The sequence below is a fragment of the Pleurodeles waltl genome, chromosome 1_2, assembly GCF_031143425.1.
Source record: "Pleurodeles waltl isolate 20211129_DDA chromosome 1_2, aPleWal1.hap1.20221129, whole genome shotgun sequence".
In the NCBI taxonomy this organism is placed as follows: domain Eukaryota; kingdom Metazoa; phylum Chordata; class Amphibia; order Caudata; family Salamandridae; genus Pleurodeles; species Pleurodeles waltl.
In genome coordinates this window covers 1,229,714,008-1,229,735,193 of record NC_090437.1, presented here as the reverse complement: position 1 = coordinate 1,229,735,193, position 21,186 = coordinate 1,229,714,008, and the positions used below count along the sequence as shown (strand labels likewise).

The window sequence follows — 21,186 nt, the reverse complement described above, 5'->3', positions numbered from 1 at the left end:
TCTCGTCATCCCACCCGGGCTTTCCACACAATAACTGATATACTTTTTATACAACGTTGTCATTGTTGTACTATTTTTCTTTGGACTTATTGCGGTTGCTCTGTGTAATAATGATGATCTCGTTCTATGCGTAGGCAGGGTCGCACACTTTCTCCATTTTCTAGCTCTGTAACAGTCAGGCGTTACTATTATCCAACTCAGCGGTACGCAATTTACCGGCATCAGAAAGATGGAAAGATGAGTCAGACCGGAAGGGTTGCAAACCTTGGGTTATTGGTTGTTCACGTGCCGTTGCTTTAGCTTTGTTTTTTTCCTTTGAGAGACTTCGTCTTAAAATGTTTCTGTAACCCAGATGGCTTCAGTGATTGGCTGTAAAGATTCCCCTTTCACATGCTGAGTTCTTTTCTTAGTAGTGAGCGGACATTATTAAAGCGATGTTCTTTTTTTTATACTCGTGCCCAACGTTTATTTTACTCATTTTGGTGGCCAGTTAATTGCATCCTTGTTCAATTGTTAGCGTTAATCACTTCTTTATTTACTTGAGCTCATCTACAAAAGTCTCATAAAAATTCCCTGTAGACTTATTAACAGTCCACCCCTACTCTGTCTGATTCAACCCATCAACAGTGGCCATCCCTTGGAGATGGCTTGTGGTTTGTTCTTTAATCTCCCACATCACCTCCCAGCTTTTAATGCCCTCCAGAAAGGCTCGTTGCCCCCTCCACTGTAAATGCAATCTTTCATTTTCGGCGCTACGCCCCCCCCCCCCTCGCTGCGTCTGGTGCCTGCATCACATCTGGACTCAGAAGGCCTTTTTAAAGAGGCCTTCCAGTGCACGACGCCACAGTGTTTCTCGAAACCCCAACTGACATAATCAAAGAAAGGGACTTTCTGGAATGTCCATTGTACTGATGTAAAGCTAGGTAGACTTGTTTTCTCTCCATTGGCCAGGCCCTTAAATCTTGAAGTAGTTCTTGGACTTGCACACTACCTCTAGCATATCCTTGATGGCCGGCCATATTTGACGCTAACCAATGCCCCATTCCCTGATAGCTCCCTAACTGCAGGTGCTGGAACTCTGTATTTATCCATTTTGCCACCACAAACCCATCTTTGCCCATTCTTTATCACCTAGCTGTTAAATGCACCAAGATAATTTGTCTTATGTAAAAGTGACAATCGCTGTTAGTGACAGCGTCTTTAAAATGTGCTGTACTGGTTATTAAATTTTCTCTGTGCACCTGAAAGGCCCACCTTCTCAGGTGTTGAAGCAGTGAAACTTGCGTTCTTCCTTGTTTTGGCAAGCATTCTTGCCTCATTTCACCTTCAGTACTGGCAGCCTGGTGTGTAGCCTTCCCCGGGCCATGGCCTCAGACTGCCGCCTGCCATAGAGGCAAAAGATAATAAATGTGCTTGTATGCTATTGGGTGAAGCTGGCACTTCAGCAGAGCAGCGGCCTCTCGGTCCCTCCTGGTGGCTTGCACATTGAGTCCCGTCTGCCACGGCGCCTTTCTCTTCCCGTGGCACTAAGAGTCCCATATCACTGCACCAGGTCTGCCGCAGTTCCACTCCTCACCTGTACCTCACCCTGCCTGCTTTCTTTAATCAGCACAAAGGTAGGATGTACTCTTGTTCACTGGGGCTCAGGGCAGTCCTGTGTGACAGTCACCGCTGTAACATCGGTTCTACAGTTTAACAACCACGTTGACCTGTAGGGTCGTGTCTCACTTCTTAAATTCTCAATCCCCTGGTCCTCATATAAGGGGAAAATTTCAGTGTTTAATGTCAGAGGTAAGTCCAAGTCTGGGGTCGGCGGTGTTCAGCAGCATTCTGCCTCGCCCCGCAGCCAGTAGTGAGAGGGGTTTGACAGAATTAAAGCAGGACTCTTAAGGGGGCTGCTTGCAGACCATGCTGCTGTGTACATTGTACATTTTGAGTGACCTACTTACTGGAAAGATAACTCGACAAACAGACCTTCTGTCCATTCCTTGAGAACACCACCAGGCGCTTCTGAGTCTGTAGTTACTCCAAGTCAGTCTGGTTCTATGTTCATGACTTTCCACAGATTGCAGTCAGAGTTTAGGTGCACACTCACTTTAGGAACCTTTACATAAGTACTTTATTGGGTAGATTGATACTGTATTCCAAAAATGAACTTAGTGGAGCTCAAGTGGTCTTGATGACCTCAAAAGATATTACATCCATTTTTAGGCCTAGGCTGGTAACATCACCGGCCTATTCCACTCGAGGACACCAGAATGCCCAAGCTCTTCAATGCACGGTGGGCTGTAGACCTGGCAGTGACCCATCTTTCGTACCATGCACCTACTAGTATTTCCACCAAAGGGACATCCTCAGCATGGATGACCACTCCCCTTATGAGTGTTAAAGAAGTCCTTGTATCGTATTTATGGCCTGGTGTGCCAAGCAGTAGACACCCTTGCTAGTCACCCAAACTCCATTTGAAAACACTTAGCTTCTTGGATGGCAAAGATCCCAGGCTAATTCAGAATCAGACAATTGTCTGATGTTGAGTTAGATGAAAAGGTTCTGATTCCGCATGTCCTACCAAACATCCAAGGCAAGGCACTCAAGCTAGGTCATCAGGACCCGGCCAGGTGTGGCGCTTGTACATCCGGAGGAAGCACATATGCCTCTACCAGTCAAAAGTTCTAATTATCATGGGGACATCTTTGAGGTAAAACAGCTTGTAATACAGAGATAACCGTATTTTAGGCAACAGCCAAAAGGTGGAAAACATTGGAACCTCATATGTGAATAACATAAACGGAGATATCACAAACCAGTACTAGTCGTCTGGTCTAGCCATTGCCAAAACATATGCTCTCATAACTCTGAGAATTTACTGAAAATGACCTACCCCAATTTAATAAAATTGGGTATGAGACCTCAGAAATCTTAATATAGTCACTCTTGATCAACCACTACAATTAAATATATAAAGCAACCAGAGTATGTACCCAGAAATGTCATACACCAACAAGTTGGAAAAGAAATAAGGAAGTAAACAGTTGCCACCATAGTTCTCATCCATCCACTATATGAAGTTGTAGTATACTCTTTACACATTGTATGTATGCATAGTCTTTTCTTGTTGTTTAATTGTATTTATTATGTCACCATGTTCTATGGAACATTCAGTGGGTGACGAGAATGTTGGCACTTGACCATCAGTTTGCTTGTCCATTGGATGCTTTCCTGGTCGTGTTTTTTTTTTCTTTGTAACTCCTTAAAGAAGCACAATATTTATAACCTTGCTTCAGTGCTTTTACAAGATTTTGAGTGTGGAGCAAGTCTTCTCCTACCCGCACTACATATTTGGTACTAGGAGTGGTGTGATTTGTATCTGCTGCTTCCTACTACCCAGAACCCACCGACTGAACATCAGCCACCACCTTCTCGTTTATGCGGTGAGACATTTTGCCTAGCGTACATTTGCTCTACAAGTAGACTTCAATGTTGGATTTTTCCACTTTGTGCACCGTTTCTACTTGTTTAAGAAACAACGGTTATATGGGGGTTGGTGGTTACCTTTGATATCCTGCATTCGATGTACCGGAGCAACACATGCTCCTTTTCCTTTGTCACCTCGAACTTCTGTCAGCGCCTGTTTCCAGGATACTCCGCAGTTCTGCAGCGACATGCTAACCTGCATCGTGCATACGTCAAGAAGCGCCGCAGTGATACATCTTCCTTTTGTCACAGCGTACACCACGCAGCGCGTTGTACGTGGGCGGCAATTTTTCTAGTACAAGATCCAATATGGATCGGATTTTCAGGCAACGACTACGGATCTGAAATTCAGGCAATTGTCTAATGCATAATTATTACTTTTGTTCAAGTCGAGTGAACCTTATAATCTGTACCATTGTGTTTTATACACTGTAATAACATAATAACAGGTGAGATTTGCCGCAATTTTATTTTTGCTCATTTATGAACAGTAACTATAGCTACAGTTCAAGAGGCAGTGCAGCTGCTTCCATTCCTACAAAGGGCAGGCAAACTTGACTTTAAATGGAGAGAATGGCTGTGTGTTTTTGAAAATTACTTGGCAGCCATAGATGCTATTTACTACTCACCAGCAAGGAAAATGGCATTGTTATTTAATCATTTAGGAATTGCTGGGCAAAGAGCTTTTTTTGATAATCTGCCTGTAATACCTGTGCCCACTGATGAAGGAGCTTCGTGGAATGTGTACTTAGAAGCAAAGGCCAGGATGGACAAGCAATATTTAGAAGATCAGAGTGTATTATTGGAAAGATGTCATTTTTTTTAAGTGTAAGCAAGGTGGAGACAAGACAGTTGAAGAATATATTGCGACTTTAAGAGTTTTAGCATCTAGGTGTGAACTCGAGAACAGACTAGACATCTATATTAGAAACCAGTTCATGTTCAGTTGTTACTCAAAGAAAATACAAGAATGTCTGTTAACGTGTAGGAATTCCACGTTATCAGAGACAACAGACATAGCGAAGGCCACTGAGAGATCTATTATAACGACACAAGTGCTAACTAATCAGAGCGGAGTACATGGGGGTAACCAAGAGGGTTGGTCACCGATCAATTCAGTTAATGATGATTCTTCTATATGTGTTATTGGTAGGAACAGTAGAGCAAAAAAGAAAGATCCTACAATCTGCTTTAAATGTGGTTCAAGAAATCACCTGGGAAATTTTCCCTCGTGTTCAGAACTTGGCAAAAGATGTATGCGTTGCCATAAAATTGGTCACTTCCAGGCGGTTTGCAAAAGTTTAGTTGTTAATGCGGACAGAGTGAAGATCAGCAAAGTAAATGTTACCAAAAAACTGGAGATGTTCAAGACTGCATTGACAGATTTGCTAATGTATTGTTGACCGTCGATACAGTAGGGTCACATATTCCCGTTTCTCAATCACAGAGAGAAATCGAAGGACCATGCTATCAGGCGACTGACTATTGATGGAACGGTAGGCACCATCATGGCAGATTCAGGCGCTCCGGTTGCCCTTTTAGCAGATATCACTGAGTGATGGTCCTGTAAAAGATGCGACTCTAGAACAGGGGTCTTCAAACTGGGGGATGGCCTCCTTAGGGGGGGGGGGGCACAAGTGATTCTTAAGCAGAAAATAATTTATAGCATTTTTAAAAAGGTAACACAACTTTACTACAATGTTTAAATAGATTTAGACATATTTAAATATTGCCAACTTAGTAGAATGATTGTGAAAAAATTCTGAAGGGGGGGGCCTGATAATTTTTTTCTTTCACCTGGGGAGGGGCTGGGGGGCGCGGCATTAAAACGTTTGAAAACCACTGCTCTAGAAAGAAAACAAAGTACATCCCAAACTGAGATAAATGAAGAAACAAAATTAATGCCAAATCCATAATTAAGGCTGAAGTAGCCTGTCTCAAATGGCGGATTGTCAAAGTCTGCAACTTCTCCCAAAACCCAAAAACTATTTGAAAATCATATATTCAACTGTCTTTTCTGTATTGAGTCTAAAGACCCCAGGGAAAATGCTTTGAATTCTCTGCAATGCAGGAGAGTGCAATCTAGGCTGTTTGCCCATCACAGATAACCCTGTGTCTGTTTGCATGCAGTTCCTCAGAAAAGTGTTCTGGGATAATGCTTGGGTAGTTTTGGAGGGTTTAAAGTAGTCTTGGTAGAACAGTCATTTTATGTACTTTGGTAAGGGGCATTATTCACAGGGATAAGGTAGACCGTCTGCACAGTTCATCTCTATGTGTCCACCAGGTGGAGCCAGCTTTTTCAGGCCAGGGGTAGGAATTATGAATTTCTAGGTATTTGAAACTTTTGATCTCCATCTGAAGTTTTTTTTGTCAACGTGCTGCCTCCGTTTCTGCCAGTACCTGATTCAGGACTGATTTGTCCTTGTTTATGGCCAGGCTGGAGGCACTCTTTTCTAAGTCAGGTGTGTGCATTCCTCGTGCATGGCAATGGAGAGGACGTTGCATGAAGAGAAGAACCTCATCAGCGTACAAGGATATAAGTCTTTTCTGACCCACTAACTCCATTACCCAGGTGAATAGCAGTGGGGAAGGGGCAACCCTGTTGTGTTCCTCGCTCAATCAAGAATCTGTTATGCGATGCAAGGTCCAAAGCTCATTTTATTTAGGATTTTGAAGAAGAGGCACCATCTTATGGAATCAAAGAGTAAGAGTAATGCGAGAGGTCCCCTGAAATTGTGACCTCTCGCTAGTGCTGCGACTGGTGCTAAGGCCAGCCAAGAAGCTGTTCTGGCCCCCATGTATTATTGGTATGTGATTAATTTAACCAATCTGTTTGCCAGCATCTCCACCAGCCTTCTGAGTTAATCAGGAATATGGACTAGTAAGAGGAGCATAGCTGGGAGGGTTTACCCTGTTTTGGTATAAAAACTATGGTTGCCCTGTTTAGATTGTGTGGCAGTATATAATTTTGAATGGATTTGTTGAATAGGGATAATAAATGGGGGTTTGTGAGTGAGAGACCATTGGCACCTGGTGCTTTATCTCTTGCATTCCTGTGGCTGCCTCTGTGTCAGACGTATGGATGAATCCAGGTCTTCACGTTCGGAGGGGTTTAACCTCTCGACTGATAGGTCCTTAGTTAATAGGCTAAGCTTTTTTACCTCAGTGGCCGGGTGCTGGAATTTGTATAGAATTTTGTAATATGTTTCTTGAGTGTCCATCTCTGAGCCTGTATACAGCTGGACACTACAATCTAACTCCTGATAATCTGTCTGTGCCTGGTCTAGCAGTAGGGGGAGGGATTTGTGTTGAAGTACTGATGCACCCTGGAGCGAGTCTCGAACCTGGGTGGAAGACGCTGCTGTATCCTTATCCACCTAGTAAGGAATGGTTTGTGTCCCTTAAATTAGGTTCCTGTTAAAATAATATGTCAGAGGGTAGGCATTTGTTATTTTGCAGGATTGCATCTCTTGCCATCGTCTTTCGCCCATTAACATTCCATTCGAGAATTTTGTAGGGCGTAGGAGTTCCTATGCTATGATCTGTGGTGTTAAGGAGTGATTGTCTAGCATACATTTCTGCAAAGAACTAGTTAAAGGACTGGTTACAAAACTGGTTCCCATCTCCTAAGCACTTCCAACTCAGAAGTATCTGTTGTCCGAACAATGATACATTGGGGGGGAAAAAATCCTGTTAACCAAAATGAATTAACAATACGAGTGAGTCTTGATTGGGGGGCATGAGCCTCAGTGTGTTGCCCAGATTTAAGCAAAAATATTTGGAGCATTGAAAAATGGTATTACTTGAAGACCGCAACTCCGGCTATGGCAGGCACCTCATATCATAGCCAGGGGTCGTCTTCTGCTCTGAGTGTATGCTGAGCTTTGCTTGTGTCTCAGGTATTGTGCGCTGTCAGTTTGAGTCTATGTCCCCGTTGAGCCCTCTGTCCTTTTGGATCCCATTCTTCTGGTGAAGTGCACTTTCCAGATATGGTCCCCTCCCTTTCCAACCTGCCTCAGGTTTCTCCTATCCTCTACGGAGTCCCACGCGCTTTCAGGTACTTCAGAGAAGTAAGATTTAGTGTCATGCATTAACCTGAGTTTGAACAGGTAAAGCAGCATCAACTCACTTCCATGGCTTTTAGTTTTTGTTTTACTTCTTTGAATGATTTGTGTTGCTGTTGAATCTTGAATATGTTGTCAGGAAAAAAAAAACATTACTTTGAATGAGTCTTTGTATTGTATCTCAGTCCATGTAATTGAGGGTGCTAGGGATTAAAGGCTTGGTGTTGAGGGGCTTCCCATGGGGTCTCGGGGCTATTGAGCGATCAATACACCGTCTCCACTTCAAAACACTGGGACACCTCTTCTGCTGGAAATCATGTTTACAGCCACGTTGATATGAATTGTACAGTTTGTGGACCTCTGATTCCTACACTCCTGATATTTTTATTCTGAGACCTTCTTTGCCTTTCTTGCGTGATCCACAACATTGTGGAGGCATTGCCGGTGGTTGCAGCTCGATGACGCCTGAGGACTTGGTATATTTATTGATTTCCCCTTTGTGGACGAGGGTGGGGGGGTCATTCTTTTCGCTGATCATCTGTGAAAAGGGGGGTGGGAAGAGAGAGGATGGAAAATGAGGGAGGGTTGTTAAGTGTGGTTTACCCCAAGCCTGGATTTTGTGTATTGTGGACAGGGAAAATATTCCCTCAAGGGGCGCCTTCGCCGTTCAGTATGGCGATGTTTTCAACCTATTTGGGAGTCACTCTACCTCGTTGGTGGGAGCATTTCTGCATAGTGCGTTGATTCAGTCTTACGGGCCTCAGATTGCTGTATAGTATGGCGATGTTTTCAACCTATTTGGGAGTCACTCTACCTCGTTGGTGGGAGCATTTCTGCATAGTGCGTTGATTCAGTCTTACGGGCCTCAGATTGCTGTATATGTTTGAGGTGGTTGGGGAGGGCTACCCTCTTTTACCTCCTTTATACCTCTCTCAGATGTAGGTCCGCCTGTGGTCTGGGTCGTGTTTTTCTTTTACCCTATATCAATATGGTGCTGCCCCACTCACCTCCTGGCCATGAGTCATGGGCCTATTCTGCCTCCCCGTCCCACCACTGGCCTCTTGATGGCCACCTTCAAATCCTTGATTAGCTCTGGAACCACCACCCCTAAAATGCCTCTCTTCATTGTACTGTGCTTGGGAGCTTAAGGCTGGCCCTAGCTTAAGTCATCCCAGCAAAAGAGGCCCGTCGGACACCAGTGGCAAAATGCTGGCCCAGCTGGAGGGCATGCACAGCGCCAGGTTCTCTCCTCTGCAGCCCCCCACTCCCTTACCCAAAGGGGGGATACTCTAAGTCTCTGCTGTTTTGCCATGGCCCTTACAATACCCCACAGGCTGTGGCTTGCATGGATCTACTTCCATTTTCGGTGGGGGGGGGGGGGGGGCACAGGTGTAGGTGACAGTTCTTGCTTTACATGCAGCATCACAGCATCTGGGTTGTCCCTCGAAAAATGCTGACTGGTCATGCCTCCCTCTGGTTATGGATCCTTGCCGTCACTGGGCAGCGTTGCCATGCCATCCATACAGTCCACCTACCACCTGATGGGCTGGTGGCCTCTCTGCATCATCCAAGCCTCTCGGGGTGGCACAAAAGCACACGACTCAGTACACCACAGGCTGAGTGGAACAGCAGGCACCAAATACACTTTCGGGTCCACCAAAGCAGGCACGGAGAGGCCACTCTGTTGTTGGTAGATTTTCCTCCTGTCGGGGTGGGCACAGCATATATTAGATGGAGAGGATATTAGGGAATTACTGAGGTTTAGTGGCAGAGCTCAGACGAGAATGGCCACCTTCATAGCCATGCTACATCGATAGGGTTCTTAAACATTTTCTCCTGTTTCCTACAACACTAAACAGTTGTTAATATTAAGTGCTCCACTATAGCTACAGAGCATATTCTGTGGGAGTTTTAGGTGAAAGTATGAGTCGTCTGGAACAGCATATTAGCAGCACAATTCAAGCACCTGCTGGTAAGCAAGATCATACTTGACCTCAAAGAACTTTGCTAGGTCAAGTCCTAATAATATGTACGAAGGTCTATGGAAATGCATCATTAAGTGGCCTTCACAAACACAGACAAATCTCCTACAAGCTGTCCACTATGCAACAACTCACGTGATGATACACCACTACAACTACTTCACCACAAGGTCGATATCTTTCTTCACACCTCCCTTTATGACATGCTTTCCATTTCGGATGTCATTCCTAACCCTCACGGCAGATCACAACAATTCTCTGACTGAATGAGCTTGTAACGTTTGCCAGCATGCAGCATAGAATGGATCTTATTTTGTCTCACAATCAGTAAATTTAGAAAACAAGAAATACGTCAGCATTTAGCCTCTGCATGTGGTTCCACAGTCTAGTATTCTCTGCTCTTGAACAGAAATGTACTTCAGGAAATAAATAAAAGCACATCTTTTCATGGAGTATCTTATATATAATACAGTACATCACACTGCGTTCTTCCTGTAAACACTGTTGCATATTTGCAGTATGCCTGTAAAAATTACTAGACCGAAAGGCGTATATAATCTGCATCTCTTTGCTTGCATGCTAAAAAAACCCTAAGGAAAAGAAGAGTAAAGGAAACATAACTCCAGGTTTTTGAGATTTATGTTTAGAAGAACTTCAGCCATCTATTCCTGGATTTTATGAGACTGGCATCTAGTTTAGTAATGTATGGGTATGCCCAAGTCGAATGTGAATTCCTTTAAGCGTCCTTGTAGATATTGAAGAATGTTAGGACAAGATAGAGCCTTGCAGGACCACGGTGGGTTTAGAGTTAGGATTGCATGCTTGTCTAACTTTACAAGTTGGTAGTGACATTTAAGGTCGGATCCAAATAATTTGAACACTTAACCTCCAATATCTGAATGCGTATGTAACATACTAAGAAGGGTGTAATTATTCATGGTATTGCAGGCCATTGGGGAGAATGAATAAGCACACCTTGCCTTTGCCTGGTATACAGAGCACATCATTCTCTGTTCATAAGGTGGCAGTTCTGGTGCCACAGCCAGAAGAGTGTCCTGACCAAAGTTTGTGCATGGAGATTGTTCAGTACCAACTAATTTGTTCAGTTGTGTTGCTAAAGTCAGTGGTCTTCCCCAGACATGGGATGAGCAAACCAGATCATATCATCTTTGGTTATCTTTGTCCCTATATATTTTCTGCTTTAACAAAGTTAATCTTCTCTGATATGCTGTTAAAGTTCAAGACAATTGAAAGTCACTGTCTTGTAGACCAGCTGACCTAGAACCTTTTGATTGTGTCAAAATTTCATTTCAGATAGGGAATAAAAATTCCTTGGACTTACCATAATTGTCTTTTTCAAATCCTGTAACACTTGTGTACAAATCTGAAGCCTCATTTTGAACACTTGGATCATCTTGAATTGATGTTTTTCATCAAGCGTAATTGTTTTGTAGTCTTTTTTTTTTTTCTTAAAGATTTGGTAGAGTGTTTTAAACCTATTCTTTTTTTCAGGTTGTTTCCACATTGCTTTTAAATGTCATCCCAGAGCATCATGTTCCACTCAATTTGACGGGTAGAGCGAAAATTAGTGGGAAGGCATGGGTGAAGGGACATCCTCGTGCAACTCCTGGATTTGACCCCGAGACCATGAGTGAATCTCAGGTGGGTACTGTTAGAGTATTGCTTAAGGTATATTCAGAAACACAGATTCATCATTGTTTTTATGATTCATCAATTTACAACATTGCATTGCCTTTGTGTAATTAGTGTTTGGATGATTTTGATATACTCAGTTTGTTACGTTATGCTGACTGGTTTGTGTATAGTGTGTCAGTGAGCATTGCCTTTCATGTGGTATTGTGGTGTGTGAAGTTGGTTTGTTAGTTTCTTCTCCCGCTGACTGGGTTTACAACCGGGAGCCTGGTAAATGTATAGTTGATTCGGTGTAGCACCATTGGCACATCCTTGGGAGGACCAGGTACACTTCTTCATTGCACAGTGCCAAGCATCTAGGGCGAGTTCTAGTAACATATATTTATAATTTAGCGTTGTGCGTTTTAAGTTGAAATGAATTAGTACAGTCGGTAGCTAATGGCCAATCACAAGCAGTCCTTGCAAGACCATGAAATCCTGCGAGGAGACACGGCAATCATCTGGGAGGCTGCCCAACTGCAATCAGCTTTTCAACAGACCTGTGTGAGACACTGCAGAGAAAATGCAAAAGACTGCTTTGATCCCGATTAAGAACAACGAAATCCTGATCCTCAAATCAGTTCAACAGTGGCGTAAATTAGTGATCTTAGACTACAAAGTTAGTGCTGCAAAGAAAAATGCAAGATACAATTAATGACATAGCATGCATACGACAAAGGCAAGCACTGAGAGTACCTCAGTTACTCAAGCAGCACTGCACAATTTGCAACGAATACTGGACAACCCTATGGCTAACTTCATGCACAAAATATAGGAAATTAGCTTATTAAACATTCCTGAAAGGAATGTTGTCATAAATCATTTGTAAATAAATAAATCATGAATGAAACTTGAATCAAAGGTAAGCAGTAAACATTATCAGTAACAGTGGAACAGAATGTGTCTTTGCAGAAGTCAGTGGGCCCTACTTACAATGTAATTTGGACTAAGATCATATATAAGAGTCAATCACTGTTTTGCAAGTCTTTAAAAATCAAAGCACCAGTATACAGGCAAATCACAAAAGCTAAGGCTTCCTGTTCTGATGTAGTTTAGGAGAAGTAGTGTAGACAGGTAGGTGGGAGTTTGAAGGTGACTACTAGTTGAGTTAACTGTGGGATGAAGTACAAACCCCATGGAATTGTACAGCTTTCACCAGTTGTTTTATTTTGTCTCTTCTAACAATGTTTGCCACATGCCTTAATCAGAGGGGTGGTTTTAGGATGAAACAGGACTAGGAACACCACCTATGGTGTTTCAGAAACACACATAGACATCTGAGGAGGCAGAATATGCATCATCTATTATAACTGATCACATTTCTACAGAGTCCACCATGCACTTTGGCAGTGAAGAAAGAGTGTTCAGCTGCATTAGAGTAGTGACAGTGTCGTTCAGTTATCAATGGTGGGAGCAAAAATCAGACCACAGCCTAGTGGGGTAGAAAAAACTGTGAATAAGACTGGAAGATTAGTGGAGGATAATTTCTTACTTATTTTCTAAATGGAATTTATGGAGGACACAATCAAAGACTACCTACATTAAATGTGGAGTTTCACACGGTTCAATTCTATCTCTGGTCCTCTTCAGCCTGTACACTGAGCTACGCAGAATCTTGATGGAGGGTTCTGGTATGACTGCCTGCAATTATGTGTAAACGTTTTTCTCCTCTATCGATCCCCATGGTAAAATATTGGAGAATCTGCCTTGATTATAATCACTCAGTGGCCTCAACAGCATAAGCCACTTTTACTACTCACCTTTTTCTTATTACCTCAGAATTTGGATATCTGACAATAAATCACGGAGATAAACGTTTTCATGCATTAAAAAAAACGATGATGCCTTGACTTTTGCACTTTGCAGAATGAATTTGAAACATCTGTAGACGCCATTCTCAAGGTAATTAGGGCAAAGTTCCTGCCATCTCTCTCTTACAGGCTACCCATCTTTCCAGCAAAGCAAAAACTGGCCCATAATTAGATAAAATACAGTGCAACATTTTCAGAGAAGTATTTTGTCTCTGAAAATCCACAAACTGTTCACAGACCCTCTTGGAATTTGAGTTACAAATGCAAGATTTTATCTATAATGCTGCTTTCCTAAAATATTGCTACAGCATTAAATGTTCCTTCTTGGCAAGGTAATGGATGACTAAGATCGGATCAAACATCCATTATGAAGAGTACTCCCAACATTGGAAATAAATTGAAGTAGTCGGAATTAACCCACAAGTCAATTTTATTTTAAGGTAAATAAGCTTTATTTAAATCAGAAATAGAAGAAACATATGTTAACAGTAATTAATGGTAAACTCAAAGATAAACCTTAAGTTTACAAAAAATGTGAAGAAGGGGAAAGCTGATTAACATTTTGAAAGTATTGGGGGGGTAAACAAGGAAAAAGAAAAAGGCAGGGAAAAAGTGACAAGGAGACAAGACCTATAAAGACTAACACTGTATCTTATAATCCTAGATAAATGTTAGTTGTATTGAAATCATGGAGCAAAATTTTGAGATTCAGAACCAATGACAGGGAAACTAAACATCCTATGGCAGCTTTACATTTTCAGACAAAGTACATTTATTACATTTGCGAGCAACAATATCAAGAAGTTAAAGGCAACCAGTATATATCTATTAATCGAAGGACAACACAGAGAAGTAAATGCAGTATCCAGCCTATGATAATGACAAACATTATACCACCAAGCTTTATAGGAAACATTGGAAGATTTTTTCCAATTAAGAGTAACTTTTTGAAAGGCTAGAGCTAGCATGAGATCTAACAACCTCACGTTATCAAAGTCTGAATCAATATACTCAGATAGACCACCTAAAAAAAAAAATGTGGAGGGAGATAATTGGGAACATATATGAAAAAGTGAGGTAAGTTGGAGCCAAACTTTTTCCCAAAAGGAGGCCGCAGGAGGGCATTTGAAGAGGATATGCATGAGGTCTCCATTGGGGTGGTCACATGACTAACATTTTGAAGTAAAGGACATGGAAATTTAAAAGAACAAGTGAAGTGGAGGCCGATTTAGAAATTCTGTGTGACCTGTCCCATATCTTATTCCAGAAAGTAATTGTCCAGGTACATCCCAAATGCAGTTCCCATTGAGTTACTACTCTAGACTTAGGCCTTCTGAGAAGAGGAGAACAAAAAAGTTTGTAAATAATTGATGCCTTGGGAAATGAGGTAAGAATAGAAGATAAAGACTAGTGCGATGGCGAAGAAGGTGGGAGAATTAGCAATGAAAAGAAGTCCAGAAGGATATTTATAAGAAGAAGATACCTCGGCATAAAGGAACTAGGGCAATTAAATAATTGTTCGAACTGTGAAAAGGAAAGAGGAGTTATCATTCGAGAATAAATCTTTGACCCACGCTGTACCTTTTTGTCTCCAAGACTTCCAAAATAATGTTTTTTTATTTATAGTAATGAGTTTATTATGCCAAAGAGGAGAAAGTAGAAAAGTAGTATAAGTTACAGTTTGTGATAAATAGTAAGTTCTTAGAAGAGCACACGTATGTTTAAGAAGCAGGAAAGATATAATAGAGATAATAAAAGAAAAGGACAACACCTCTAGAGGAGAAAAAGAAGAAAGGAGCATTCAGTATTCAACCATAAAGGGGTAAACGGAGATCTTGACGAGGGAATCCACCTGGAAGCTTGCCGTAGACTGCCAAGCACTAACCGGTTTGTTCCACGGAGACACAATGTTGACCAAGTTGCTTATTCCCCAATTCCTCCTAGACGTTACGTTCCTCCCACTTAAATGCACATGATCTGCATCGGAACGCCTGGAGGGAAGGGGATGGAAGAAAGAAAGAGAGAGAGAGAGAGATACTGGAGCCACAAGTCCGGATCCGAACATCCGGTGATGGTCCTTGAAGAGCCGCGATTGCCTATGCTATATTAGGTATCAGTCAAACAGCTCATAACTCGTAACCATGTATATAATAGTCTCTGACTACTATGTGCAAGCTAGGTGTACCTGTTAGGTTCCCATTTACCGCTTTAGATGACTCTCCCTCTCTCTAGGAATTTTCGGGAATTAATATGGATTATCTGTAATTACATAAGAGCCTTGAACCTCCTATAATATCTATGACTACTCCTACTGTGACCCCAGATTGATCCCATGTCACCTTAATTAATTCCTACCTAAATGTACTTGAAGTTCCGTGGATATCTTGTTTGACGACCTTGCTGAGATTTCCTAAGATGCTGGCTCACTCTACTCCATAGATATTTAACTAGGTAACAAATAATGACAACAAATTGTCAGGTAATTAGGTTTGAAGACATTCATGGGTTAATTTACGCACTGTACGTAGAATTCCAAGGATCCTTTTGATCACATTGAAAACATAGGGTTAATATCAAAACATTGCGGTACAAAGTTTGCATCACTCCGGAAACATGGAGTTAATACCAAAAGATCACAGAACAATGTTTGAAGCACTCTGGGAACATAGAGTTACCATCAAAAGATCACAGTGCAATGTTTGTAACACTCTGGGAACATAGGGTTAGTATCAATAACACAAGTGATTGGTTTTATCACTGTTACATCACAGCATAAGTTGAGCATAGGAATGACACTTTCATGCCATTCACAGAATGTTCTGTATCACCAGCACCAATTATGCAAATGTCATATTAAACTTAGCGTTAACAAACTTATTCATAATACATCGTTTTTATGATAATTGCATGAAAGAACTTCCTTTCTGCGATATATAGGAAGCAACAACGATAAGCGTTCTTACTCAGCAACTAGCGGGGAACATCCCAGTGACCCTAAACACCAATGATGTGCCTTTTTAGGCGCATGATGCTCTGAAACATCTGACTTTCAAATATCAAGTCAACAAGTATCAAGTTTTCACAAATAAATGCTTTTCGAGCGCCCACAGCTCGTTACCACCTTTTTAGTAGTCAGTTCTCTTGATCTCTTTAACTCCTTAGAAGCGGCATCCAGGATACAGGAGAGAACATAAAGATCTAATGTAGACAAGCAGAGACTCCTTCTCTTCAGTCGGTGACCTTTACACCAAGCAATTCACTCAGGTCGGGTGTGGTTTAAAAACCTGCTGCATCCAGCCACACCCAGTCTAAGTCATAGGGATGCTGGAGGCTTAAGCAAAACGTGTCCTAAACAAGCATTGGTTCCAACAAGCATTGGTCTTTGTAAACAAGCATTGGTATTTGTAAAACATTCTTATGGGGTTACAACAAACATTGGTCCCTGCAAAAGCAGATGATTGGCTTAGGAGTTCTTTACTAGAGCACATCCAGATTTGCAGGCCCGACATAGACAAAAAGATTTATGATAGAGCCGGAAGCCAGGAAAGTTAGTTACACCTTCCTGTTTAGAATGGCAGAGATGACTGAGAGAAATTCTAGATTTCTTATTGCTCCAAAGAAATTTTAATTATTTTGAATCGAGTTGTTTGAAAAAAGTAGCTGATAGAGGAACTGGAATCATGGATAAAATATATAGTATGATGGGAGAAATCATCATTTTGATGGACTGAAGACGACCCCACTGAGATAAATATAGGGGATTCCAAAACATAATAGTTCTATTGAACCTATCTAACCAATCCGATATATTTGCGTCAATGGAATCCTTAATGGAAGAGGTAAACCAAACACCTGAGTATTTATTCTTGGATATATTCCCAAGAAAATTGGTGACACCAAACAATTGTCTAAAACAAAATATTAGTTAGAGGGAGGATTTCAGTTTTACCCGAATTTATCTTATATCCTCAAACTGACGAAAAATCACCTATCTCTTGAAGTAGAGCAGGTACTGAGAGTTCAGGATTAGAAAAATATAAGAATATGTCATCTGCATTGGCAGAAAGTTTCAAATGTTTATCACCCTACTGGAATCCTTCAGTTTTAATATTTCTAATACAAGATAAAAAGGGCTCCAGGGCCCAAATAAACAGAAGAGGGGATAGTGGATAGCTTTGAGGAACGCAGCAACATAATGAAAAATACCTAGAAATGTTCCCATTCACCAGGACAGATGCCATTGGGGGTTGGTAATGCAAAGAAATAAAATAGATGACATGAGGACCCAAACCATGCAAGGATAAAGCTTTTAACAAAAACGACCAGTCTGTACTATCAAAAGCTTTGTCAGCATCTATGGAAATTGCAGCTAAAGAATAAGAAATAGTAGAGACTTTGATTAGTACATAAAGAATGTTTTAAAATTATCAGAAGCAAGTCTACCTTTGACAAATGCAGATTGCTCCGTACCTATCATTAAAGGGAAAAGTGGATCAAGACATAAAGCTAACAATTTAGCAAAGATTTTGAAGTCCACATTAACCAGAGAAATTGGTCTGTAGTTTTTACATAAGGTCAGGTCCTTACCTTCTTTTGGAATAAGACAAATGGTAGGTTCTTGAAAAGTACGCCCTGCAGATCCTGCGTTTGAGAAGAACTGAAAGAGATGTAGAAGCCTGGGAAGTAAAATATTCGAAAAAGTGAAGGAAGAATTCCACTGTGAAACCATCCGGTCCAGAAGTTTTACCTTTTTTTAATAAAATGAAGGGCTTGAAGAATCTCTGACAAAGAAATATACGTGATTTGAAGGAAGAAAAATCAAGTAGATTCTTAATATGATTTTGAACCTAGAGAGTTTACAGACTCAGCCAAGATTTCGTTATCCTTAAAAATAGAATTACCTGTACCAGTGTTTATAGATTGCACTGTGTGGCATTGTTTCTGAATTTTTAAATAATTAGCAATAAGTTTCCCCATTTATTTCGACCCCCATAACAGCAGGCATTGCTACCAGAAGAAAAGAAGAAGCATTATCCATAGAGATTTTATTAAACTCTAACTTTGCTCAAATAAATTCTTTCAGATTAGGATTAGTGGAGGAAGAATTATATTGATGTTCTAAGCGCTTAGGCCCTCACTACAAGTGTGGCGGTCCCAAGTGACGATCGGACCGCCGCAGACAGGGCGTTCCAACTGCCCTACTATGACCGTGGCAGATGTGCCATGGTCCGACCGCCGGCACCGCCAGGTTGCTGGCTGTCGACAGCCTTGCAGTCTGGGTGGTCACAATTCGCCAAAGATGCGCTGCCCTGGGGATTACGAGTTCCCTTTCCGCCAGCCTTTGCATGTCAGTCTCACCGCCATGCAAAGGCTGGCGGAAAGGGTGTGTCGGGGGCCCCCATGGACAGCCCCGTCGCACATTTCACTGCCCGAATTTCTTTTTGGAAACAAAATCATTAATATATCCACATGCTGTAGCCTTAAATGAATCCCATAACAACCGAGGGGAGATATCAGAATTTTTGTTAATATGAAAGAAATCCTCAGCAAAAGTAATCAAAGATGAGGAAAGGGTAGTATCAAACAAAAGAGAGCTGTTAAATTCCACCTATTAGATTTGGAATGTACGGTGAGTAAATCGAAATTTGTAATGACTGGCGCATGATCAGTTATGGCTATAGATTCAATGGTGGAACTAATAAGGGTTTGGGAGAGCAGTTTTAAAATAAACATATGATCAAGTCTAGATAAGCAGCCATGGGGTGGAAAGAAAAATTAAAATTCCCTATTATCTGGATTACATTTTCTCCATGGATCATCTGGATGACATTGCGATAGGAGTGAATTCAACTGTTTATGCATTTTATGAGGTATAAATTTAAGATACGGTGTACAGGGGTGCTGTCCTGCGTGGGAGGGCAAAGGCTTACCTCCACCAAAGTTGGACAGCTGGCAGAGAGGACCAAGAGAACTACTCCGGACCACCACCTGTGATGCAGGATCCACGCAGCTCAGCAGGAGAGGGGATCCACGCAGCCGGACGTTGTTGCCTGCAGTAGCAGGGGAGTGACTCCTTCACTCCAAGGGGGATTCCTCCTTCTTCTTGTGCAGGCTGAAGAGTTGCAGTCTTCTGAGGATGCACGGCGAGGGAACTGTTGCAAAGGTGGCAGGAGCCCTGGAAACAATGTTGCTGAAGAGTCCTTTCCTCTTGGAAGCAACTTGTCAGGTCCTGGAGGTTCCAGTTCTCGGTCTCGGGGGCCAGAGGTTGCAGAGGAGTCCTGCTCGAATTGTGCAAGCCAAATCTGTAAACCCACCCAAGAGAGAGACCCTAAATAGCCCTGAAAGGGGAACTGGTCACCTAAACAGGTAAGCACCTATCAGGAGAGGGCTCTGACATCACCTGCCTGGCCTGGCCACTCAGATGTTCCTTGAGTTCCCTGCCAACCTTGTAATCAAGATGGAAGAACCCAGGGACCCTCTGGAGGAGCTGTGAGCACCACTCCTGAGGTGATGGACAGAGGAGTAGTCACTCCCTTTTCCATTGTCCAGTTTCGTGCCAGAGCTGGGACTGGGGGACCCTGAACTGGTGTGGACTCATTTATGCATGGAGCGCACCAAATGTGCCCTTCAAACCAAGCCTGTGGCTTGGTGAGGCTACTCCTCCCAAGTCAGTCCCACCTATTTCCAAAGGGAGAGGGTGTTACCTCCTTCTCCCAAAGGAAATTCTTTCTTCTGCCTTCTTGGGGCTTGATCATTGTAGGAAGTTGGCTCTGTATGTACTGTTTCAAAGTAAGAAATAGCATGCACAGAGTCCAAGGGTTCCCCTTAGAGGTAAGATAGTGGCAAAAAGAGATAATTCTAATGCTCTATTTTGTGGTAGTGTGGTCGAGCAGTAGGCTTATCAGAGGGTAGTGTTAAGCATTTGTTTTACACACACAGGCAATAAATGAGGAACACCCCCTTAAAGACAATTCCAGGCCAATAGGTTTTTTGTTTAGAAAAATATATTTTCTTAGTTTATTTTAAGAACCACAGGTTCAAGATTTACAAGTAATACTTCAAATGAAAGGTATTTCACTTAGGTAACTTAGGAACTTTGAATCAGCAAAATAGTATGTACAGTTTTCACAAAAATGGCAATAAGCTATTTTAAAACTAGACAGTGCAATTTTCAACAGTTCCTGGGGGAGGTAAGTGTTTGTTAGTTTTGCAGGTAAGTAAACCACCTACAGGGTTCAAAGTTGGGTCCAAGGTAGCCCACCGTTGGGGGTTCAGGGCAACCCTAAAGTACCACACCAGCAGCTCAGGGCCGGTCAGGTGCAGAGGTCAAAGTGGTGCCCAAAACGCATAGGCTTCAGTGGAGAAGGGGGTGCCCCGGTTCCAGTCTGCCAGCAGGTAGGTAACCGCGACTTCGGAGGGCAGACTAGGGGGGTTTTGTAGGGCACTGGGGGGGACACAAGTCAGCACAAAAAGTACACCCTCAGCGGCACGGGGCGGCCGGGTGCAGAGTGTAAACAGGCGTCGGGTTTGCAATTGGTTTCAATGGGAGACCCAGGGGTCTCTTCAGCAAAGCAGGCAGGCAAGGGGGGGGGGGCTCCTCGGGGTAGCCACCACCTGGGCAATGGAGAGGGCCACCTGGGGGTCGCTTCTGCACTGGAGGTCGGATCCTTCAGGTCCTGGGGGCTGCGGGTGCAGTGTCTTTACCAGGCGTCGGGTTCTTAGAAGCAGGCAGTCACGGTCAGGGGGAGCCTCTGGATTCCCTCTGCAGGCGTCGCTGGGGGGTCAACTCTGGCTACTCACAGGGTCGCAGTCGCCGGGGAGTCCTCCCTGTAGTGTTGTTTCTCCGCAGGTCGAGCCGGGGGCGACGGGTGCAGAGTGCAAAGTCTCACGCTTCCGGCAGGAAACGTGTGGTCTTTAAAAGTTGCTTCTTTGTTGCAAAGATGTTTCTTCTTTGGAGCAGAGCCGCTGTCCTCGGGAGTTCTTGGTCCTTTTAGATGCAGGGTAGTCCTCTGAGGCTTCAGAGGTCGCTGGACCCTGTGGAACGCGTCGCTGTTGCAGTTTTTCTTGAAGTGGGGAGACAGGCCGGTAGAGCTGGGGCCAAAGCAGTTGGTGTCTCTGTCTTCTCTGCAGGGCTTTCAGGTCAGCAGTCCTTCTTCGTCTTAG

At 42.7% G+C, this 21,186-nt stretch overlaps 1 protein-coding gene across 1 annotated transcript in view; it reads left to right on the top strand.

The window, feature by feature from the left end:
• The window catches only part of POLR1A (RNA polymerase I subunit A), a 361,957-nt gene that overhangs the window by 184,604 nt on the left and 156,167 nt on the right, over positions 1 to 21,186 (top strand). The window contains exon 15 of the mRNA XM_069204279.1: positions 11,033 to 11,182. Within this exon, the coding sequence (XP_069060380.1) occupies positions 11,033 to 11,182 (150 nt within the window). The remainder of the gene's footprint in view (positions 1 to 11,032; positions 11,183 to 21,186) is intronic.